The sequence below is a fragment of the Hippocampus bargibanti genome, linkage group LG02, assembly GCF_051943395.1.
Source record: "Hippocampus bargibanti isolate YZ-2025 linkage group LG02, ASM5194339v1, whole genome shotgun sequence".
Classification (NCBI taxonomy): Eukaryota; Metazoa; Chordata; class Actinopteri; order Syngnathiformes; family Syngnathidae; genus Hippocampus; species Hippocampus bargibanti.
In genome coordinates this window covers 192,012-209,611 of record NC_142735.1, presented here as the reverse complement: position 1 = coordinate 209,611, position 17,600 = coordinate 192,012, and the positions used below count along the sequence as shown (strand labels likewise).

The 17,600-nt window shown below is 39.4% G+C and overlaps 1 protein-coding gene across 2 annotated transcripts; it reads left to right on the top strand.

Annotated features, from left to right (window-relative positions):
* Window positions 1-655: 655 nt before the first annotated feature.
* Window positions 656-15,136, top strand: ap1ar (adaptor related protein complex 1 associated regulatory protein). Of its 2 annotated transcripts, none has more exons than XM_089019090.1 (10): window positions 656-842; window positions 3,053-3,101; window positions 3,180-3,206; window positions 4,127-4,152; window positions 5,512-5,608; window positions 6,595-6,693; window positions 9,161-9,222; window positions 9,387-9,457; window positions 9,743-9,871; window positions 10,831-15,136. In XM_089019090.1, the coding sequence occupies exons 1-10, from the start codon at window positions 772-774 to the stop codon at window positions 11,100-11,102; spliced, it is 903 nt and encodes a 300-aa protein (XP_088875216.1). In that variant the 5' UTR covers window positions 656-771; the 3' UTR covers window positions 11,103-15,136. The 2 variants fall into 2 exon arrangements, with proteins under 2 accessions (XP_088875216.1, XP_088875224.1); XM_089019098.1 differs by having other exon boundaries at window positions 9,743-9,865; window positions 10,831-14,087.
* The last annotated feature ends 2,464 nt before the right edge of the window (window positions 15,137-17,600 follow it).

The window sequence follows — 17,600 nt, the reverse complement described above, 5'->3', positions numbered from 1 at the left end:
TTCGCGAACGAGCCGGATCTCTGAAGTGCTGGAAATGGTTGCCGACTTTTTTTGTCCTCTATTCCCCGCGCCCCAGTCTTTGGTTAAATCTGCACGTGATTGGTCGATATCCGTGGTAGAGGAAGGAGGGGAGAATTACAGACACGCAGCAGTGAGTAGAAGGAGGGGGACTTTAGGGTAGACAGGTGGACAAATGTTATCACATTATGCTGTTATTATTATTCAATTATTTTATTTTTATTAGTTGGTATGATAGCATTATTAATATGAAAAGCAAATTAGTGACAGCTGATCATCAGACCAGAGTAACCACAGGGAAAGTGAAAGTTAGCATCCATTAACTCTGTGCACATATAAATCAAGCCATATCCATAACAATATTTGATATAGTATTTTTTTTACATGAGAAATTCGTTTTTCACATAATTTTACGTAATTTTTGGTAGTTAGTTAATTTAAGCAACAAAAAAAACGGAGGAGCCATTTTGGGAGCCATAAAAGACGGATCTTTTTAGTGAGCCGTTCCAAAAGAACCGGCTCTCTGAAAAGAGCCGGAATTCCCATTACTACAGGAAATTACCACAAATTAGACGACAGGGGGCGGTAATGAGAATCGCTGTACTTTCACCGAAAAGAGAAGTAGGATGAGGAAGTACTCCAGTTCCCTCAAGAATAGCACTGCTGTATAATGGTGGTGGAGATACAAGATCCCACGGTGCCAAGTACACGCGTGGCAGCCACATCGTTGTAATATAATATTTTTAAAATGCCATGGGTAACTGTTGGACCTTCTGCGTAAGACTTTTTCGAAAAGAAGCTAATAGGATCCAAAGAGGAGGCGGGTAAGTAACACACGAGTTTAGCTAAATGAGCTCATTTAGCTTGACAGCATCATTTAAAAACATGAACTCGCTTCCTACTAACGTTACCGTAAAATTAACGTGTGTGCCTTTCGGAAGTAATTGTTAAAAAGTAAAGCATCTTTAAATTGTGACTCCCTCATTTTAGGTTCGTGGGATATGAACCTGCAGACCTCAAAACCCCACCCTTGTGACCGTTCCCACGTTAGCTAGTCACTCGTGCCCACTGGGGTCGTGTTTTTATTGAATCAGCGGACAATTAAGTGTGATTCCACCACGCGTGGCTGCTCAGGTTTTATTTTAACAGAAGCTTTTTTGTAATGACGTCATGATATGTCACGAGGATAACAGGAATTGTCAACTCCGTGCCCTCAATATACCCACAATACATCCTATAATAATATATAAGCGCCTTTCAAAACCCTCAGTTACTTTACTGTCACAGAATTTTTTTTTGTGGGTGAGCAGCGGCAGCCACACGCACCAGCGTTCACTCAACCCGGAATAACTTGAATAGATAGAAAGATAGCTAGCCAGCTATCTATTAGCGATCTGGTCAGCCAGCTGGCTAGCTATTATCTACTGTATCTATTAGCTAGCCTTCTATTTATTTGAGTAGTTAATAGATAGCCAACAAGCTAGGAAGATAGCTAATAGCTAGCTAGTTAGCTGCTGATGTCACCTATTATTTGACTGTTTTGTGTGGATTGTTACAGACGGGTAAAAATGACCCACAACAAAATCAACGTCAGCTATCAATAATAGATAGCTAATAGCTAGCTAGCTAGCCAGCTAGATAGCTGCAAATGTCACCTATTATTTGACTGTTTTGTGTGGATTGTTACATACAGGTAAAAATGACCCACAACATAATCAATGTCAGCTATCAATAATAGATAGCTAATAGCTAGCCAGATAGCAAAAAGCTAGGCAGCTAGATAGCTCCAAATGTCACCTATTATTTGACTGTTTTGTGTGGATTTTTACATTCAGGTAAAAATGACCCACAACACAATCAATGTCAGCTATCAATAATAGATATCAATAATAGCTATCTAATAAAGTAGGGATATATATAGGGCCGAAACTACCAGTAAGACTTTAGTTTGCTGACGAAGCTTCTTGGATAAGAAGCGAAACGTCAGCCACCTTCAAATAAGTACAGATGACGGCTGAAGAAACCTTTTCATCGAGGTACCACTTCTGTACGACTGAGAGCTTACACAGACGTACATAGCTAATAGCTAGCTAGCTAGCCAAAATGTTGTGAGCTACGGAAAAGCCAATCCGTTTTATTCCATGGTGCAATACACTGATACAGAGACACCATTTTCTTCTTTTGGATTTTTTTTTGACATGAGTAAAATCTCAGATTTGCAGCACACAACTGCAATACAATAATAATGATACAATTCATTTAGAAGCGCCTTTCAAAACTCTCAAGGTCACGTTACAGTCACAGGATATGTTAGATAGCTAGCAGATGACGAAATAGCTTGTTAGCTATATAGCTACATAGCTTATAGATAGCTAGCTAGCTAGCTAATAGATAGCTAATAATAATAACAATAATACATGTGATTTCTGAGCGCCTTTCAAAACTCTCAAGGTCACTTTACAGTCACAGGATATGTTAGATAGCTAGCAGTTGGCTAAATAGCTTTTTAGCTAGATAGCAACATAGCTAATAGATAGCTATCTAGCTCGCTAGCTAATAGATAGCTAATAATAATAACAATAATACATGTGATTTCTGAGTGCCTTTCAAAACTCTCAAGGTCACTTTACAGTCACAGAATAAGTTTTTCTGTGGGTGAGCAGCGGCAGTCACACGCGCCAGCGTTCACTCAACCCGGAAGTAACTCAAATAGATAAAAAGCTAGCTAGCTAATAGATAGCTAATAATGCTATCGATTGCTAGATAATAGATAGCTAATAATGCTATCGATTGCTAGATAATAATGCTATCTATTGCTGCTGTCTCTTGCTAGCTAGCTAGCTTTCTATCTATTTGAGTTACTTCCGGGCTGGCTCGTGTGGCTGATGCTCACTCACAAAAAAATGTATCCTGTGACTGTAAAGTAACCTTGAGAGTTTTGAAAGGCGCGTATAAATGAAATGTATTGTTATTATTATTATTATTATTATAAATGTGAATATTTGGCAATTTTCATTGCTGGTGTTCTTTACAGGTCCAAATACTTCCGCAGCAGTAGCACCGGGGAACATTATACAATAGAGGTACCATTTCAAATTTGACTGTTTTTATCTTGACTGCTCATTATTTACCCAACTGCTGTATTTATGTTCATTTTCTAGTTTGAAAACCTTGTGGAAAGTGACGAGGTAAGTGCGATTCTCCATTTTGGTTGAAGTCAGAATTTTATAATAATAATAATAATAATAATAATAATACATTCATGGGCATAATGCATAAATGCAAAATGAGTTAAAGTGAGCCAAAACTGCCACAAAATGAGCTTGGAACTGGGCAGATTCAGAAAGTCCCGCCCCCTTGTTCGTGACATCACATCAGGATACTCCTTTACAAACTGCCTTGCTCCAGAATCAAAATAATGGCTTCAGAGAGGTCAGATTCGGAGACGAACAATGCTTTCTTGTTACTCATCCAGTTATGAATATGATTCAAGTAGTTCTGAAGAGGAAAGCATACATGTTTGCAATCGATTAAAGAATTTATTACGTATATTTGAATCATATTCATAACTGGATGAGTAACAAGAAAGCATCTTCGCCGAATCTGAAGCCATTGTTTTGATTCTGGAGCAAAGCAGTTTGTGAATGAGTATCCTGGCATGACGTCACGAACAAGGGGGCGGGACCTTCTCAAACTCACCATCTCCGAGGTCATTTTGAACTAGTTTTGGGACACTTTAAGTCATTTTTATTATAAAAACATCAGCCTACATGCTTTCGGTATTTTAGATGCTATAAAATGTTTTTCTGGTGTCAGTTAGGAAACAAAAAAATGGTGTTTGTTGTCCTATAAGTGATACATTAGTAAAACATAGTCTTCTTGATTTGAATACCACGCCCTTGGACGTCCCAAGCACCGACAACTATAAAACAACAGAAAGGAGACATTTTAATTGGTTGTCCTTTCCATAGAACATAAAATAAAATAGTCTGAAAATGGAACGTTTTTCACCCAAAAAAATATTATGGAAGTGTTTTAAAAGCCAAAATATCAACAGTGCAATCATGAATTCTATATGACATTTTGTTTGTTTTTTTTCCCGGGGCAGGAAGAAAGCCCAAAGCCATGTCCAAGGTAATATGTTTACTCAAATTACACGTTTTAAATGTAAATGTAAAATTTGAAGCATTTACCATATTTTCCGGTGTATATGGCATTCCACAGCATAAGGCGCAACCTGAGTCCTTGGCTTACGAACTTAATTGGTTCCCAGACAGAGTGTGTGAGGCGAAAAGTGTGTCTCCCAAAAAATAATTTCCCATAGGAAACCATTAAAAGGAGAATAATCAGTTCTGAGGTCCCCATAAAACATAATTTTCTACTTTCTAATTTTTTAAGCCTTAAAACTACACAAAATAGACCTTATTTTATGTATAATAAATGTGCTATGGTATTATATTTAAAGAAATAAGCTGTTCTGTATAATAAAGTCATTTTATTTACCTTTGTGATGGTCGTTGATGGCTTGATGGAATGAAGTGGCCGGTTTCATCAACGTTAAAAACTTGATGAGGAACGTAGCCTTCTTCTTTCACCATCTTGAGGAATGATCCTTTGTAGGTGCTTTCTCTGCGATCATTTTATCTAGTTCCTCATCAATTGTGTTCTGTTTAGCTGGGTTGATATCTTTTTGCATCAAGTGTACAGATGGCTTGTGCGGGTTATTTGTGGAGCCTGATTGATGGGTATTTAACCTTGCAGTCTACACTCTGCCTTTGAACTATCAAAATTGAAACAAGTCCAAATTTCACTGTTTTCTATCCATTTTGTCACTCTCTCTGTCGTGTGCCTGTCTCTTTAATGTTTAAACCACCTCCCCTCACTGCTGCCTCCTTGACCAATCACGTGGCTTTCACCGAAGACTGGGGGTGGGGAATAGAGGACCAAAAAAAACAAGTCGGCTGCCATTTTCTTTCATGGAGAATTGCCTCACTCGCTCTCTGTCTGTAACCCCCCCACACACACACTGCTGTGTTCTTGACCAATCACGTGCGGCTTTAAGACAGGGGGCGGGGAGTAGAGTGAAAAAAAAGTCCGCTGCCATTTTGTTGTTAGGAGAACGACACATCACTCATTGTGGCAGCTCCGTGTGTATCCTGAAAAATAGTTTGCATGCCAAGGTTAAATGTTCATAAATTTAACGTTCATAAACCAAAAAGTTCGTAAGCCAAGAGGTTCGTAAACCGAGGTATGACTGTATAAGGCGCACCGGACTATAAGGCAAACCTTCAATGAATGAAATGTTTCCAATTTAAAATCGAAATGTATGATGTTACGAGACCTGTTGTGGCTCAATATGACTTCACATATAAGGCGCACCTGCGTATAAGGCGCAGGGTCATCTTTTGAAGAAAATCAAGGCTTTTGGGTGCGCCTTTACACTGGAAAATACGGTAATCCTCTTTTTTTTTTTTTTCATCGTTGTTTCTTCAGGCCCATCAGTGAAGATGAGCTGAAGAACCTTCGGGAGCACCGGTATGCTGACATCTCCAATAAGCAGGCCTTGATCGACCAGAAGCTACAAGATGAGGTAATGAGGAATCTTCCTCATGTTCTCTTAAAGGACAACCGACACCTCTGGACAAGTTGCGTCCATAATTTGTAAAATGACTTCAAATCACTTCTACTGAGCGCATTTGACAAAGATTCCACCGCATATAGCTATATTTTACATTTTTAGTCTCACGCTGAATATTTAGGAAGTCTTGTTTTCGAGTTGATGACGATACCATTCGTGACGTCATGAAAGGACCGCCCCTGACCGACAAAGCAACACACAATGCATTTTGGGTACTTTTTTTCGTCTGAAGACACCGTGTTGATGGCGAAATTAGAAGGAAAACTACATAAATAACGCGATGATGAATCGTTGTGTGTCGCAGCAAGACTACTATTTGATACTAGTTGACACAAATTCCCAGCAGACAAATGAGCAACAGAGCTTGTGCGCCATCTTGTGCATTTTCTAGGACGCTACATTGGAGTCCAGATACCTCGAATTGATACGGAACGACTTCTTTAATCGATTGCAAACATTTATGCTTTCCTCTTCGGAACTATTTGAATTATATTCAGAACTGGATGAGTAACAAGAAAAGATCTTTTTCCCAATCGGAACTCTCTGACGCCATTGTTTTGATTCTGGAGCAAGGCAGTTTGTGAAGGAGGAGCCTGGCGTGACGTCACGAACAAGGGGGCGGGACTTTCTTAAAATCCCCAGTTCTGAGCTCATTTTTGGCAGTCATTTTTTTTGCTGTTTTGCATGTGACTAAAATAATCAGCCTACGTGTTTTTGGGTATTTTAGATAAAACGTTTTTTTTCTGATGTCAGTTAGGAAACAAAAAAAAATGGTGTCGGTTGTCCTTTAGTTTTCCTGTTGGCTCCCCCAATTTTGTTTGTTTCACATTTTAAGACCTATTTTTGCTTATCATTTGCTACATGTATTCTTTTTTTTTCCTTCTGTTTGTTAATTTTCTGTTCTTTGTGTTTTGCTTCATTTTTGTTATGTCACCCAGTTAGAGGCACAAGAGGAAAGGTTGAGGCTAGAAGAGGAAGCTAAAAATGCAGCCCAGCGCGAGGCCGCCAGGTTGGCACGTGAGCGTAAAGTCAAGGAGGTGAGGTGGCATTGAGCGCTCGAGCCTCCCTTCTAACAGTTGGCCGCTAGCGCCATGATCTGGATTTGTTTCATTTTCATGAATATTTATCAGCAGTTGGATTGGGCCGGTTGTTATTTATGTGTGGCCTTCAGTACCTATTTTGTCTGTGGAGGCTCTCAGTCATACAGTAGTGGTCCATCGAGGAAAAGGTTTCTTCAGCCGTCATCTGTACAAATTTGAAGGTGTAGGACGTTTCGCTCATCATCCGAAGAGCTTCGTCAGCGCAGTAAAATTGTGCTGGTAACTATGGCCCTATCTCCCTTGATGGACAGAGATGGCTGTGCCAGACCTCAGCTCTGATAGGTCCCTGCTCTAAGGTTGCCTGAAGCCAATATGATTAATAATAATAACAATAATAATCAATTTCACTTCTAAGCGCCTTTCAAAACTCTCGCGGTCGCTTTACAGTAACGGGATCATTTTTTCTGTGGGTGAGCAGCGGCAGCCACACGCGCCAGCGTTCACTCAACCCGGAAGTAACTCAAATAGATGGAAAGCTAGCTAGCTAATAGATAGCCAACAGATACCTAGCTCGATAGCAAGTCAGTTAGATAGCAAATAGCTAGCCAATAATAATAATAATATAAATAATAATAATATTTCATTTCTAAGCGCTTTTCAAAACTGTCAAGGTCACTTACCTCTATTACCTCTATCGTCTATCCCTGGCTCTGGTTTCACCTCATTAGCATGACAAAGCTTACGGGGTAATGATCTAAGAGGTCTTTTGTAAGCACGGTCGAAATGAAACCATAAATTAAACCTCCCTGATGTTAATCTGATTATCCCTATTGGTCTATCCCTGGCCCTGGTTTCACTTCATTAGCATGACTAAGCCTACGTGGTATCGGCCGAAGAAGTCTATTGTAAGCACGGTCGAAATGAAACCATAAACCACCATGGCGATTTAGTGAAGGGTTTTACTGTTTATGAAAAAAATCTTCTTTACTATTTTCTTAGGCCCATACCACATAGGCTTAGTCATGCTAATGAGGGGAAACCAGAGCCAGGGATATAACGATAGAGATCATCAGATTGGCTTCAGGGAGTGGTGCACTGATCCCTCAACCTTAGAGCAGGGACCTATCAGAGATAGGTCTGGCACAGCCACCTCTGTCCATTTTGGGATAGAAGGCCAGCACAACTTTAGTTCGCTGACGAAGCTCTTTGGATGAGGAGCGAAATGGCCAACACCTTCAAAGAAGTCCAGATGAAGAAACTTTTTCCTCGATTCAGTATCTATTGCACATTTGGATTCAGAGTGTTCCATCAATCTTCATACATAGGAAAAATCAGAACCATCAGAATGATTTTTGCTTCTCTCAACTATGTGAAATATCAAGAAATAAAAATGTTACAACCACGTACACTATGTACGGAATGTATTATATATCATATAATGTATGGAGACTTACGGAATAGCCTGTATATGGCATCCAAATTATGACACACATACACAAAATGGGACAAAGTAACTTTCTACCAAATGTTTCATGTGTTTTTATTTGAAGATACCTCAGCTTCCGAACGCTTTAGCTCACAAACTTCGCCTCACAAACATTAAATTCAAGTGCTCGGCCGACGAACCAAACCACACAGCGCCACGGTGGCTGGCGGACAAGTTATCGGCGGATGAATACCAAACCACACGGTCGAACAGTGCCACGGCGACTGGCGGACTAGTTTTCTTTGAGTGCAGATGTGGTTTGTTATCGAGTGGAGTACTTTTGCTATTACGGGACCGAAAAAGACCCCATCACAGGTTAGTGTTAAGCCTAAAAAGACTGAAGAAAATTACAGTGGAGCAGAAGAAGATCATCAAAAAACACGAACGAGGTGTGCGTGTGTGTGACTTAGCGTCCAACTACCAGTATGCTAAGTCGACCATTGCTACGTGTGGCTAAGCGTGTTTCTGTGTTGTCTAAGCAACGGTCTCAGGCAATAGAAAAGGTTGAAAAACTTCTGTTGATTTAGATTAATGGAAAGCAGCTAGCAGGACGCAGTGTGAGTGAGGGTATTATTGCCGAGAACTTCACTCTGATCTCATGAAGAGGCAACTACATCAACGACCATTACAAAGGTAAATAAAATGATTATTATACAGTACAGTTTATTTCTTTAATTACAATAATATAGCACATTTATTATACATAAAATAAGGTCTATTTTGTGTAGTTTCAAGGCTTATTTGGTAAAAAAAAAATGATGTTTTATGAGGACCTGTGAACGGATTATTCTCATTTTAATGGTTTCTTATGGGAAATAAATGTTTGGCAGATGAACTTTTTGCCTTACACACACTTTTTGGGGAACCAATTAAGTTTGTATGTATGTACTAACAAATAAAGGATCACTACTGAAATGTTATTAATGCCTTATTATTATGTGACAATCTTAACCACTCATGTGGCCTCTTATTCTGCAGCTTTGGTTCCAGAGGACAAGGGGGAAAGCAGATGGGTGCGGCAGCGATTCTCAGCCGAGAAAGTGAGTCAAATTCACCTTACGGACGACCGTAAGGTCGGGAGCGTTTGTACATATTCAATTCTCGAATGAATTTGTGAATGAGTTAATATCCATACCCCAGTTTGATATATTTTCACTCCAAAGCCGTGAAGGAATCTTTATATGATTGTTATTTTCTATTTCAGACAAGTCGGGGATGGTTTCGACCCTTCCCTCCAGTATGTCAAAACTCAGTCTGAAGTTTTCAGAAGCAATCGTGAGTGAACTCAACTACAGAGTCTTTGCTAATGTCATAGAATTACATCTCCTTCAAATATTACATATAGAGCACACAGCAAATTAATGAATAACTCGTTTTCAAATCTGAAGTCAAGAATAATGACTTTTATTGTGGTTGACATCCAAAAATATGACATTTTGGCTCAGATTTTAGCAATCGTCATGGAATTTAACAAGTTTGATTTGCTTTCGCGGGCCGAAAAAAATGATGTGGTGGGCCGGATTTGGCCCGCGGGCCTTGACTTTGACACCTGTGCTATAGGACTTCCCTCCGACACAAATGTGGTGACGCCTAACACGGAGCGCAGCTGGGATTTCACCAACAAGACACGCTCCACCAATGATGATGCCACGTCATTGGATCTAGAGTGGGAGGACGAGGAGGGTGAGAGTACGATTCTCTTGTTTAATTTGGAAAGCTTTGCATAGTAGATTTAGTCGTTTTTTTTTTTGTATTAAAAAAGGTTTATCAGTTCGAGTCATTCCGATTTGTGATACAGTGATACTCTGGCTTATGAACTTAATTGGTTCCCAGACACAGTGTGTAAGGGTGAAAAGTGTGTATCCCAAAAAAATATTTCCCATAGGAAACCATTAAAATGAGAATAATCTGTTCCAAGGTCCCCATAAAACATAATTTTCAACTGAATAAGCCTTAAAACTACACAAAATAGACCTTATTTTATGTATAATAAATGGGCCATTGTATTATAATTAAAGAAATAAACTGTACTGTATAATAAAGTTGTTTTATTTACCTTTGTAATGGTCGTTGATAGCTTGATGGAATGGGGTGGCTGGTTTCATTAGCATTAAACACTTGATGAGGAACGTAACCTTCTTTCACCATCTTGAGGAATGATCCCTTGCAGGGGTTATTTGTGGAGGCTGATTGATGGGATATTTTAACCTTGCAGTCTACACTCTGCCTTTGAACTATAAAAGTTGAAACGAGTCCAAATGTCACTGTTTTCTATCAATTTTCTCACTCTCTCTGTCGTCTGCTTGTCTCTTTAATTTTTAACCCCCTCACTGCACTGCATTCTTGACCAATCACGTGGCTTTAACCGACAACTGGGGGCGTGGAATAGAGGACAAAAAAAAGTCGACTACTATTTTCATGTTAGGAGAACGGGCTCGTTCGCGAACGACACATCACTTATTGTGCCGCTCAGTGTGTATCCTGAAAAATTGTTTGTATGCCAAGGTAACGTTTTCATAAATTTAACGTTCGTAAACCGAGAGGTATCACTGTACTTTGTTTATTTTTGGCAAGTAATCAATCCCATTAGTGACTGAAAGCAGAAAGAAGTGAAAAACAAATCACACATCCTCTCCTTTCCCTCTTAGGTATGAACCGAGCACTTCCAACCTGGGAGAGATCTCGGACGGAAGAAGACATCTTGCGGGCAGCCTTGAGACCCGACAACGCGCAAGCACACAGCGGCCTGACTTCCACCTCCGAGGACTCAAACGTGCTGGAATGGGAGAATGATTTTGTGAGTAGCCACCTGGGGGACAATACAGACCCGGAATTTGAGGGTTTTGTCAATCCTGTTCTGGACACTCCCTCGGATGATTCATCGGTCCACGGTCTCAGGTTGGTGGGCCAGGATAGATAGTGAAACTTTTGCCTCCTCCTTACATTGACAGAAACTCACCAGCCAGCCCCTTTCTGCTGTCCATCTCTTAAAATACAGTACAGTGATACCCCAGCTTACGAACTTAATTGGGTCCCAGAAAGTGTGTGAGGCGAAAAGTTCATCTTCCAAACATTAATTTCCCATAGGAAACCATTTAAATGAGAATAATCCGTTCCCAGGTCCCCCATAAAAGCTAATTTACTACTAAATAATCCTTAAAACTACACAAAATGTACCTTATTTTACGTATAATAAAAGTGCTATTGTATTGTAATTAAAGAAATAAACTGTACTGTATAATAAAGTCGTGTTATTTACCTTTGTGATGGTCGTTGATGTAGTTGCCTCTTGACGATATTCGAGTCAAGTTGCCGTGCTTTCTCGGTGATAATACCCTTACCCACACTGTCCCCTGCTAGCTGCTTTTCGTCAACAGAAGTTTTTTAGCCTCTCATTTTGCTTGAGACAGTTGCTTAGACAACACGTAAACACCCTTAGCCACACACCTGACTTAGCGTACAGGTAGTGGGACACTAAGTCCCAAACGCACACCTTGTTCGTGTTTTTCGATGAACTCCTTCTGCTTGACCGTAATTTTCTTTCATGTCTTTTTAGGCTGAACACTAGCCTGTGGTGGGGTCTTTTTCGGTCGAATAATAGCAAAAGTACTACTCTTGATAGCGAACCATGTCTGCACTCAAAGCAAGAGGGTGTGGAAAACTAGGTTCGTCCGCCGAAAACTAGTTTGTATGCCAATAATTTATGCTCGCAAATTTAACCTTCATGCGGGGAAAAGTTCGTGAGCTAAAGCGTTCGTAAGCTGAGGTATCACTGTATATGTAATTCCATACTATGTATGATCAAACGGATGCTACACCGATCTTCAAATGGCCATTCCTTTTTCAGTGCCTTCATTGCTGATCATCTTCCGTATCGTAGCTGAATAATTGCAGTCATTGACCATTTGAGGAACGATCTTATACCCAGTTCACACTGTTCACATAACAGTTACCAAACTATTCCAAGTATCCTTGGAACGAAGCAGCATTGTATTACTCCTCCTACACTTGAGGATTAAGGTTCTCAACATTAAAGGACAACCGACACCATTTTTTTGTTTACTAACTAACATCAGAAAAACATTTTATAGCATCTAAAATACCCAAAACACACAGGCTGATATTTTTAGTCAAATGCAAAACACCAATCAAAATGACTTTAAAGTGTCCCAAAACTGTCACAAAATGAGCTCGAAAACTGGGCAGATTGAGAAAGTCCCGCCCCCTTGTTCGTGACGTCACTATTGGTCACACACTGCCTTGCTCCAGAATCAAAACAATGGCTTCAGAGAGTTCAGATTCGGAGAAGATGCTTTCTTGTTACTCATCCACTTATGAAGAGGAAAGCATACATGTTTGCAATCGATTAAAGAAGTCCTTCCGTCTCATTTCGAGCCATCTGGACTCCAATGTAGCGCCCAGAAAATGCACAAGATGGCGCACAAGCTGCGTTTCGTCCAGTATATGAAGCCGCATATCATAGCGGTAAAGTCGCCCGTGATTGGTTAAAATCTGTGATTAGAAGACAGAGGGGTGGGTTTTACGCACACACACAAAAGACACCTCCACAATTCGAACAAGCACACGAACATCAGTTGCTGAGACGAGGGAGAAAGCTCCGACAGCGCTACAGAGTAAAAAAAAAAATGACACTGTGAAAAGTGGATATTTATCCGATCGGTTTGCTCCACTAATATGGCGATTGCTCTCTTTCACCAGGTGAGCTCACAGTTAGCATGCAGTGTGACTAAATGAGTAAACATGCATCAAACTTCCGCTATCCAAGCGCCAAATCGCTAACTCTGGTTAGCTTCCTCGTTCGCCTCCGCTGGTGCTCGACTGCTTTGCTCTGTTGGAAATGGGCTGATTTGTCCGCTGGGAATTTGTGTCAACTTCCAACTTCCTTATGCGTGTTACCGCGATTGGCTGCAACACACAACGATTCACCATTATGTATGTAGTTTTCCTTCTAATTTCGCCATCAACACTGTGCATTTTCAGACGACAAGAAGTACCCAAAACGCATTGTGTGTCGCTTTCTCAATCAGGGGCGTTCCCTCCGTGACGTCACTTAGGGCATCGTCATCAACTGGAAAACAAGACTTCCTGAACATTCAGTGCGAGTCTTAAAACGTAAAATATAGCTATATGCGGTGGAATCTTTGTCAAATGCGCTCAGTAGAAGTGATTTGAAGTCATTTTACAAATTATGGATGAAACTTGTCCGGAGGTGTCGGTTGTCCTTTAAACGTGAACTGATCATTAGGACAATTGCAACAATATAAACCCACAATCATCTTTATTGGCCAAGTGTGTAGAACACACAAGGAATTTGTCTTCGGTAGAACACGCTGCACTAGTATCATCATAAAAAAAGACATGTCAACTAAGTATTGAGTCTGTTCACCTCAGATTGACCCCCAGATTTTCTGTGTTTCCATTGTGGGCCTTGTGTTCGGCACCCAACTAACCTTGAAACTTTGAAATATGATAACTTCTGTCTATTCTCTATCAGAGAGGTAATGGCGACGGGGGAAGAAGCCGTTTAAAGGTCTGCTAGAGTTTGGTGCGCAAGGATAGGTAGCGCCTGCCTGAAGGGAATCGTTGGAAAAGGTGGTGGGCAGGGTGCGAAGGGTCCAGTCGGATTTTCCGTGCCCTTGTTTTGGGTCATGCAGCTGGAACAAAGCGATAACGTGGAAAGAAGGGAAATGCTGTCCCCTTGTGGAAGGGAAAAACATTGCCAGAGGCTGTGGCCAGCGCTTTATCGGCACCCAAGCATGAAAAAAAAGAAGAAAAAATTCGGGAATGGCGCTCTACGTCGTATTTTCAATTCTCGAATAAATTCGTGAATGGTGGTGAATGAGTTAATGATTATGAAAAATAAATGTTTTTTGTTTTTATTTTACTCTGTATTGTTCCTAATTTAAAGTTGCTCTGTGCAATCACTCAAAGCAATATTTTGGGCCGAACTATGACCAAAGACCTGGTTCAAATCAAGACGTTGATCAACTGCTGCTCTCCACATCATGCAAGGTTAAAATTCCCATCAATCAGGCTCCACAAATAAACCGCACAAGCCATCTCTACACTTGATGCAAAAAGCTATCAACCCAGCTAAACAGAACACAATTGATGAGGAACAAGGTAAAATTATTGCAGAGAAAGCACCTACAAGGGATTATTCCTCAAGATGGTGAAACGAGAAGGTTACGTTCTTCATCAAATGTTTAATGCTGATGAAAGCAGCCACTCCATTCCATCAAGCCATCAACGACCATCACAAAGGTAAATAAAATGACTTTATTGTACAGTACAGTTTATTTCTTTAATTATAATACCATAGCACATTTATTATACATAAAATAGAGTATATTTGTGTAATTTTAAGGTTTATTTAGTAGAAAATTATGTTTTATGGGGATCTGGGAACGGATTATTTTCATTTTAATGGTTTCCTATGGGAAATTAATTTTTTGGGCTACACATTTTTTTCCTTACACACTGTCTGGGAACCAATGAAGTTTATAAGCCACGGTATCACTGTACCTATAAGTAGCTTTTCTCTTTGCACTTCACAATGTGAATTTGAAACGTTGATGCAATGTTTGAAGCTTTTATTGCTCGAGAAAGTAGCTTATTGACATGATGATGATCTGCTGATTTAGCATAACAATTCCATCATGTTTTATGTATGTATGTATGCGTCTTTTTTTAAATGGAAACCTCACTCGTTTTCCAATTGTTTTCAAGTCACAATCACTGAAACTTATTGACAAACTGGGTGTTAAATTACAAATTAAGGGATGCCAAGTGGAACTGTCTGAGGATGCATGGGCTCATTTAATTCAAATTGGATTTTGCTTGGCTTTGTTTTATTGTTATATAAAAGGTTGTTTTATTTATTTTTTTTGTTTACATGGGTACTCCTGGAAAATAAAACACCAAAGCCCCGTTGCCGGAATGATTCTTCCTTCTAACTATACTTTACCGACTGCAAAAGACCAAGAGGAGAAGTTTTATTCTTCATGAGGTGATGTGAACAAAGATACAGTATTTTCATTTCCTGGTAACCATCAATGCAGGAATGTATATTTCAATTTTACCATACAGATAAGACATTAAGTATTCTAGCTGACTATATTTTGCTATATAGCTAGCTACCTAGCTAGCTATCCATTTGCTATCTGTCTAGCTGGCTAGTTAAGTAGCTGTCTATTTATTAGCTATATGGCTAGTTAGCTAGCTGTCTATCTAGCTGGCTATCTATTAGCTATCTGTTAGCTAGCTAGCTGTCCCTCGATTTGAGTTACTTCCGGGTTGAGTGAACGCTGGTGCATGTGGCTGACGCTGCTCACCCGCAGAAAAACCGATTTTTGTGACTAAAGTGACAGAGTTTTGAAAGGCGCTTAGATATTAAATGGAGTATTATTATTATTACTATTACCTTTACTATTACTATTATTATTAACTTATTATTAACGTCCGGTGCTTGTGAGTTACATGTTTCGGGGCTGGGCTAGTCAGGGGAGCATGACGTCACGGATAGAAGGGAGGACCCGACAACGAGTCGTCCGCGAGAAAGCCTGAGTGAAAAGGTTTGAGCGTGAGTTGTGGCGGAACAACAATTCCGGTATGATTGTGCTCACTGCAACGTTTGCTTAATAAAAGCCCAACAAGATTTGCCAGCGATGTGCGTGTCGTTTATCACGCCGAAGGGCATTACAGTATTATTACTGTATTGTATGTAAAAGTGTACGTACATAGTGTAAAAAGCGTTGAGACATCCCGTTACTTGATATGAAATCCCAGCCCCTCCCCTCCCTGTCTATTATGCCCGCTGCGATATGTAAATGTTATATTGTGAACATTTTAAGCAAAAGGGAAATCCAAACACCGTGCGAGCGCTTTACCGACCAACATGCATGTGGAATACTGACTACTGGTCTTGATAAATTAAAATGCAATTAACAGCACGGACGCCAGTGGCGCTTGGAACAAAGGACAACAATATACAACAAGCCGCAGAGACCCAGACTGAGTGGAGCCAGCAACTTATGAGGCGTCACGCCTTGCGGAAGAATTTAGAACTCATTCGCGGAAACATTGGAGATGCTTCCAAACAATTTATCGGGATTTTTTTTAATCATTCTTTGGGAATTCATATAATTTATGTTACTACACCATATTCGACTAATGATACATTTAGTTTAAAACGCTTACATTCACAATCTGGGATTGACATACATACATGTTGGCAAATTGGAACTAACTGCAAAGTAGTAGCTGCTTTGGAAACGACGTTCTGCGCGGTGTGTTCAATGGCTGCCAAGAAAATAGGACGATTAAAAAACGGATTGTTGGCGTTAGGTCGAAGGCTCCTGTGTCATTATTTGGTCCATTTAATCATTTCCATAATTCTTTTGGTCAATCCTCGTTGTGCGTGTGTGCTGTTAAGACAAAATGCTGACCAATCAAAAGTGTTAATGTTGTCTCACTATTCTATTTGAGTTACTTCCGGGTTGAGTGAACGCTGGCGTGTGTGGCGCCGCTGCTCACCCGCAGAAAAACTTATCCTGTGACTGTAAAATGACCTTGATAGTTTTGAAAGGCGCTTATAAATGAATTATTCTTCTTCTTCTTCTTATTCTTATTATTATTATTATTATTATTATTATTATTATTATTATTATTATTATTATTATCAAAGAGTACATGAAGGTAGCTGGTGTGAGAGAAGAGGATGCACAAAACCGGGATAGATGGAGGACATTGATTCGCTGTGGCGACCCCTGAGGGGAAAGCCGAAAGGGAAAGAAGAAGAAGATTATTATTATTATTATTATTATTATTATTATTATTATTATTATTATTATTATTATTCAGAATCAGAAACCTTTATTCGTCCCACAATGGCAAAATTTGCAGTCCACAGCAGCAAATTGAAAGATAGAAAACAAGATATTCTCAGCATAACAAAATAAAAGCATAACAAAATAAAAAATGTCAACTGTATATTGTGCAAATGTAAATGTGCAAAACCGTTTCATAAAAAATGTACATTATAATTATTATTATTTTTTGTTATCGTTGTCGTTATCATTGTCATTATTATTACTGTTATTATTATCATTATTATCATTACTATTACTATAACTATTACTATCACTATTACCATTACTATTACCATTACTATTACCATTACTATTACTATTGCTATTACTGTTGCTGCTGTTTTTTTATTATTACTATTATTATTATTATTATAAAACACGTGTATGCCATTTATCGATTGTTCTCTGTATTTTGGAAAGCGAATATAAATAAATATATAAGTGTATATAAGTGAAAAATAAATATTCCATTTATATAAAGATAAAAATAAATAACAGATGACAAGAATTATAGAGCGTTGATTATT

What these genes read in the sequence shown, in the direction of transcription:
- ap1ar (XM_089019090.1), top strand. Translation starts at nt 772, where the DNA reads ATGGGTAACTGTTGGACCTTCTGCGTAAGACTTTTTCGAAAAGAAGCT. An exon ending in ACCAGAAGCTACAAGATGAG is followed by an intron (nt 5,609 to 6,594) that starts GTAATGAGGAAT and finishes TATGTCACCCAG; the next exon opens with TTAGAGGCACAAGAGGAAAG. An exon ending in GGAGGACGAGGAGGGTGAGA is followed by an intron (nt 9,872 to 10,830) that starts GTACGATTCTCT and finishes TTTCCCTCTTAG; the next exon opens with GTATGAACCGAGCACTTCCA.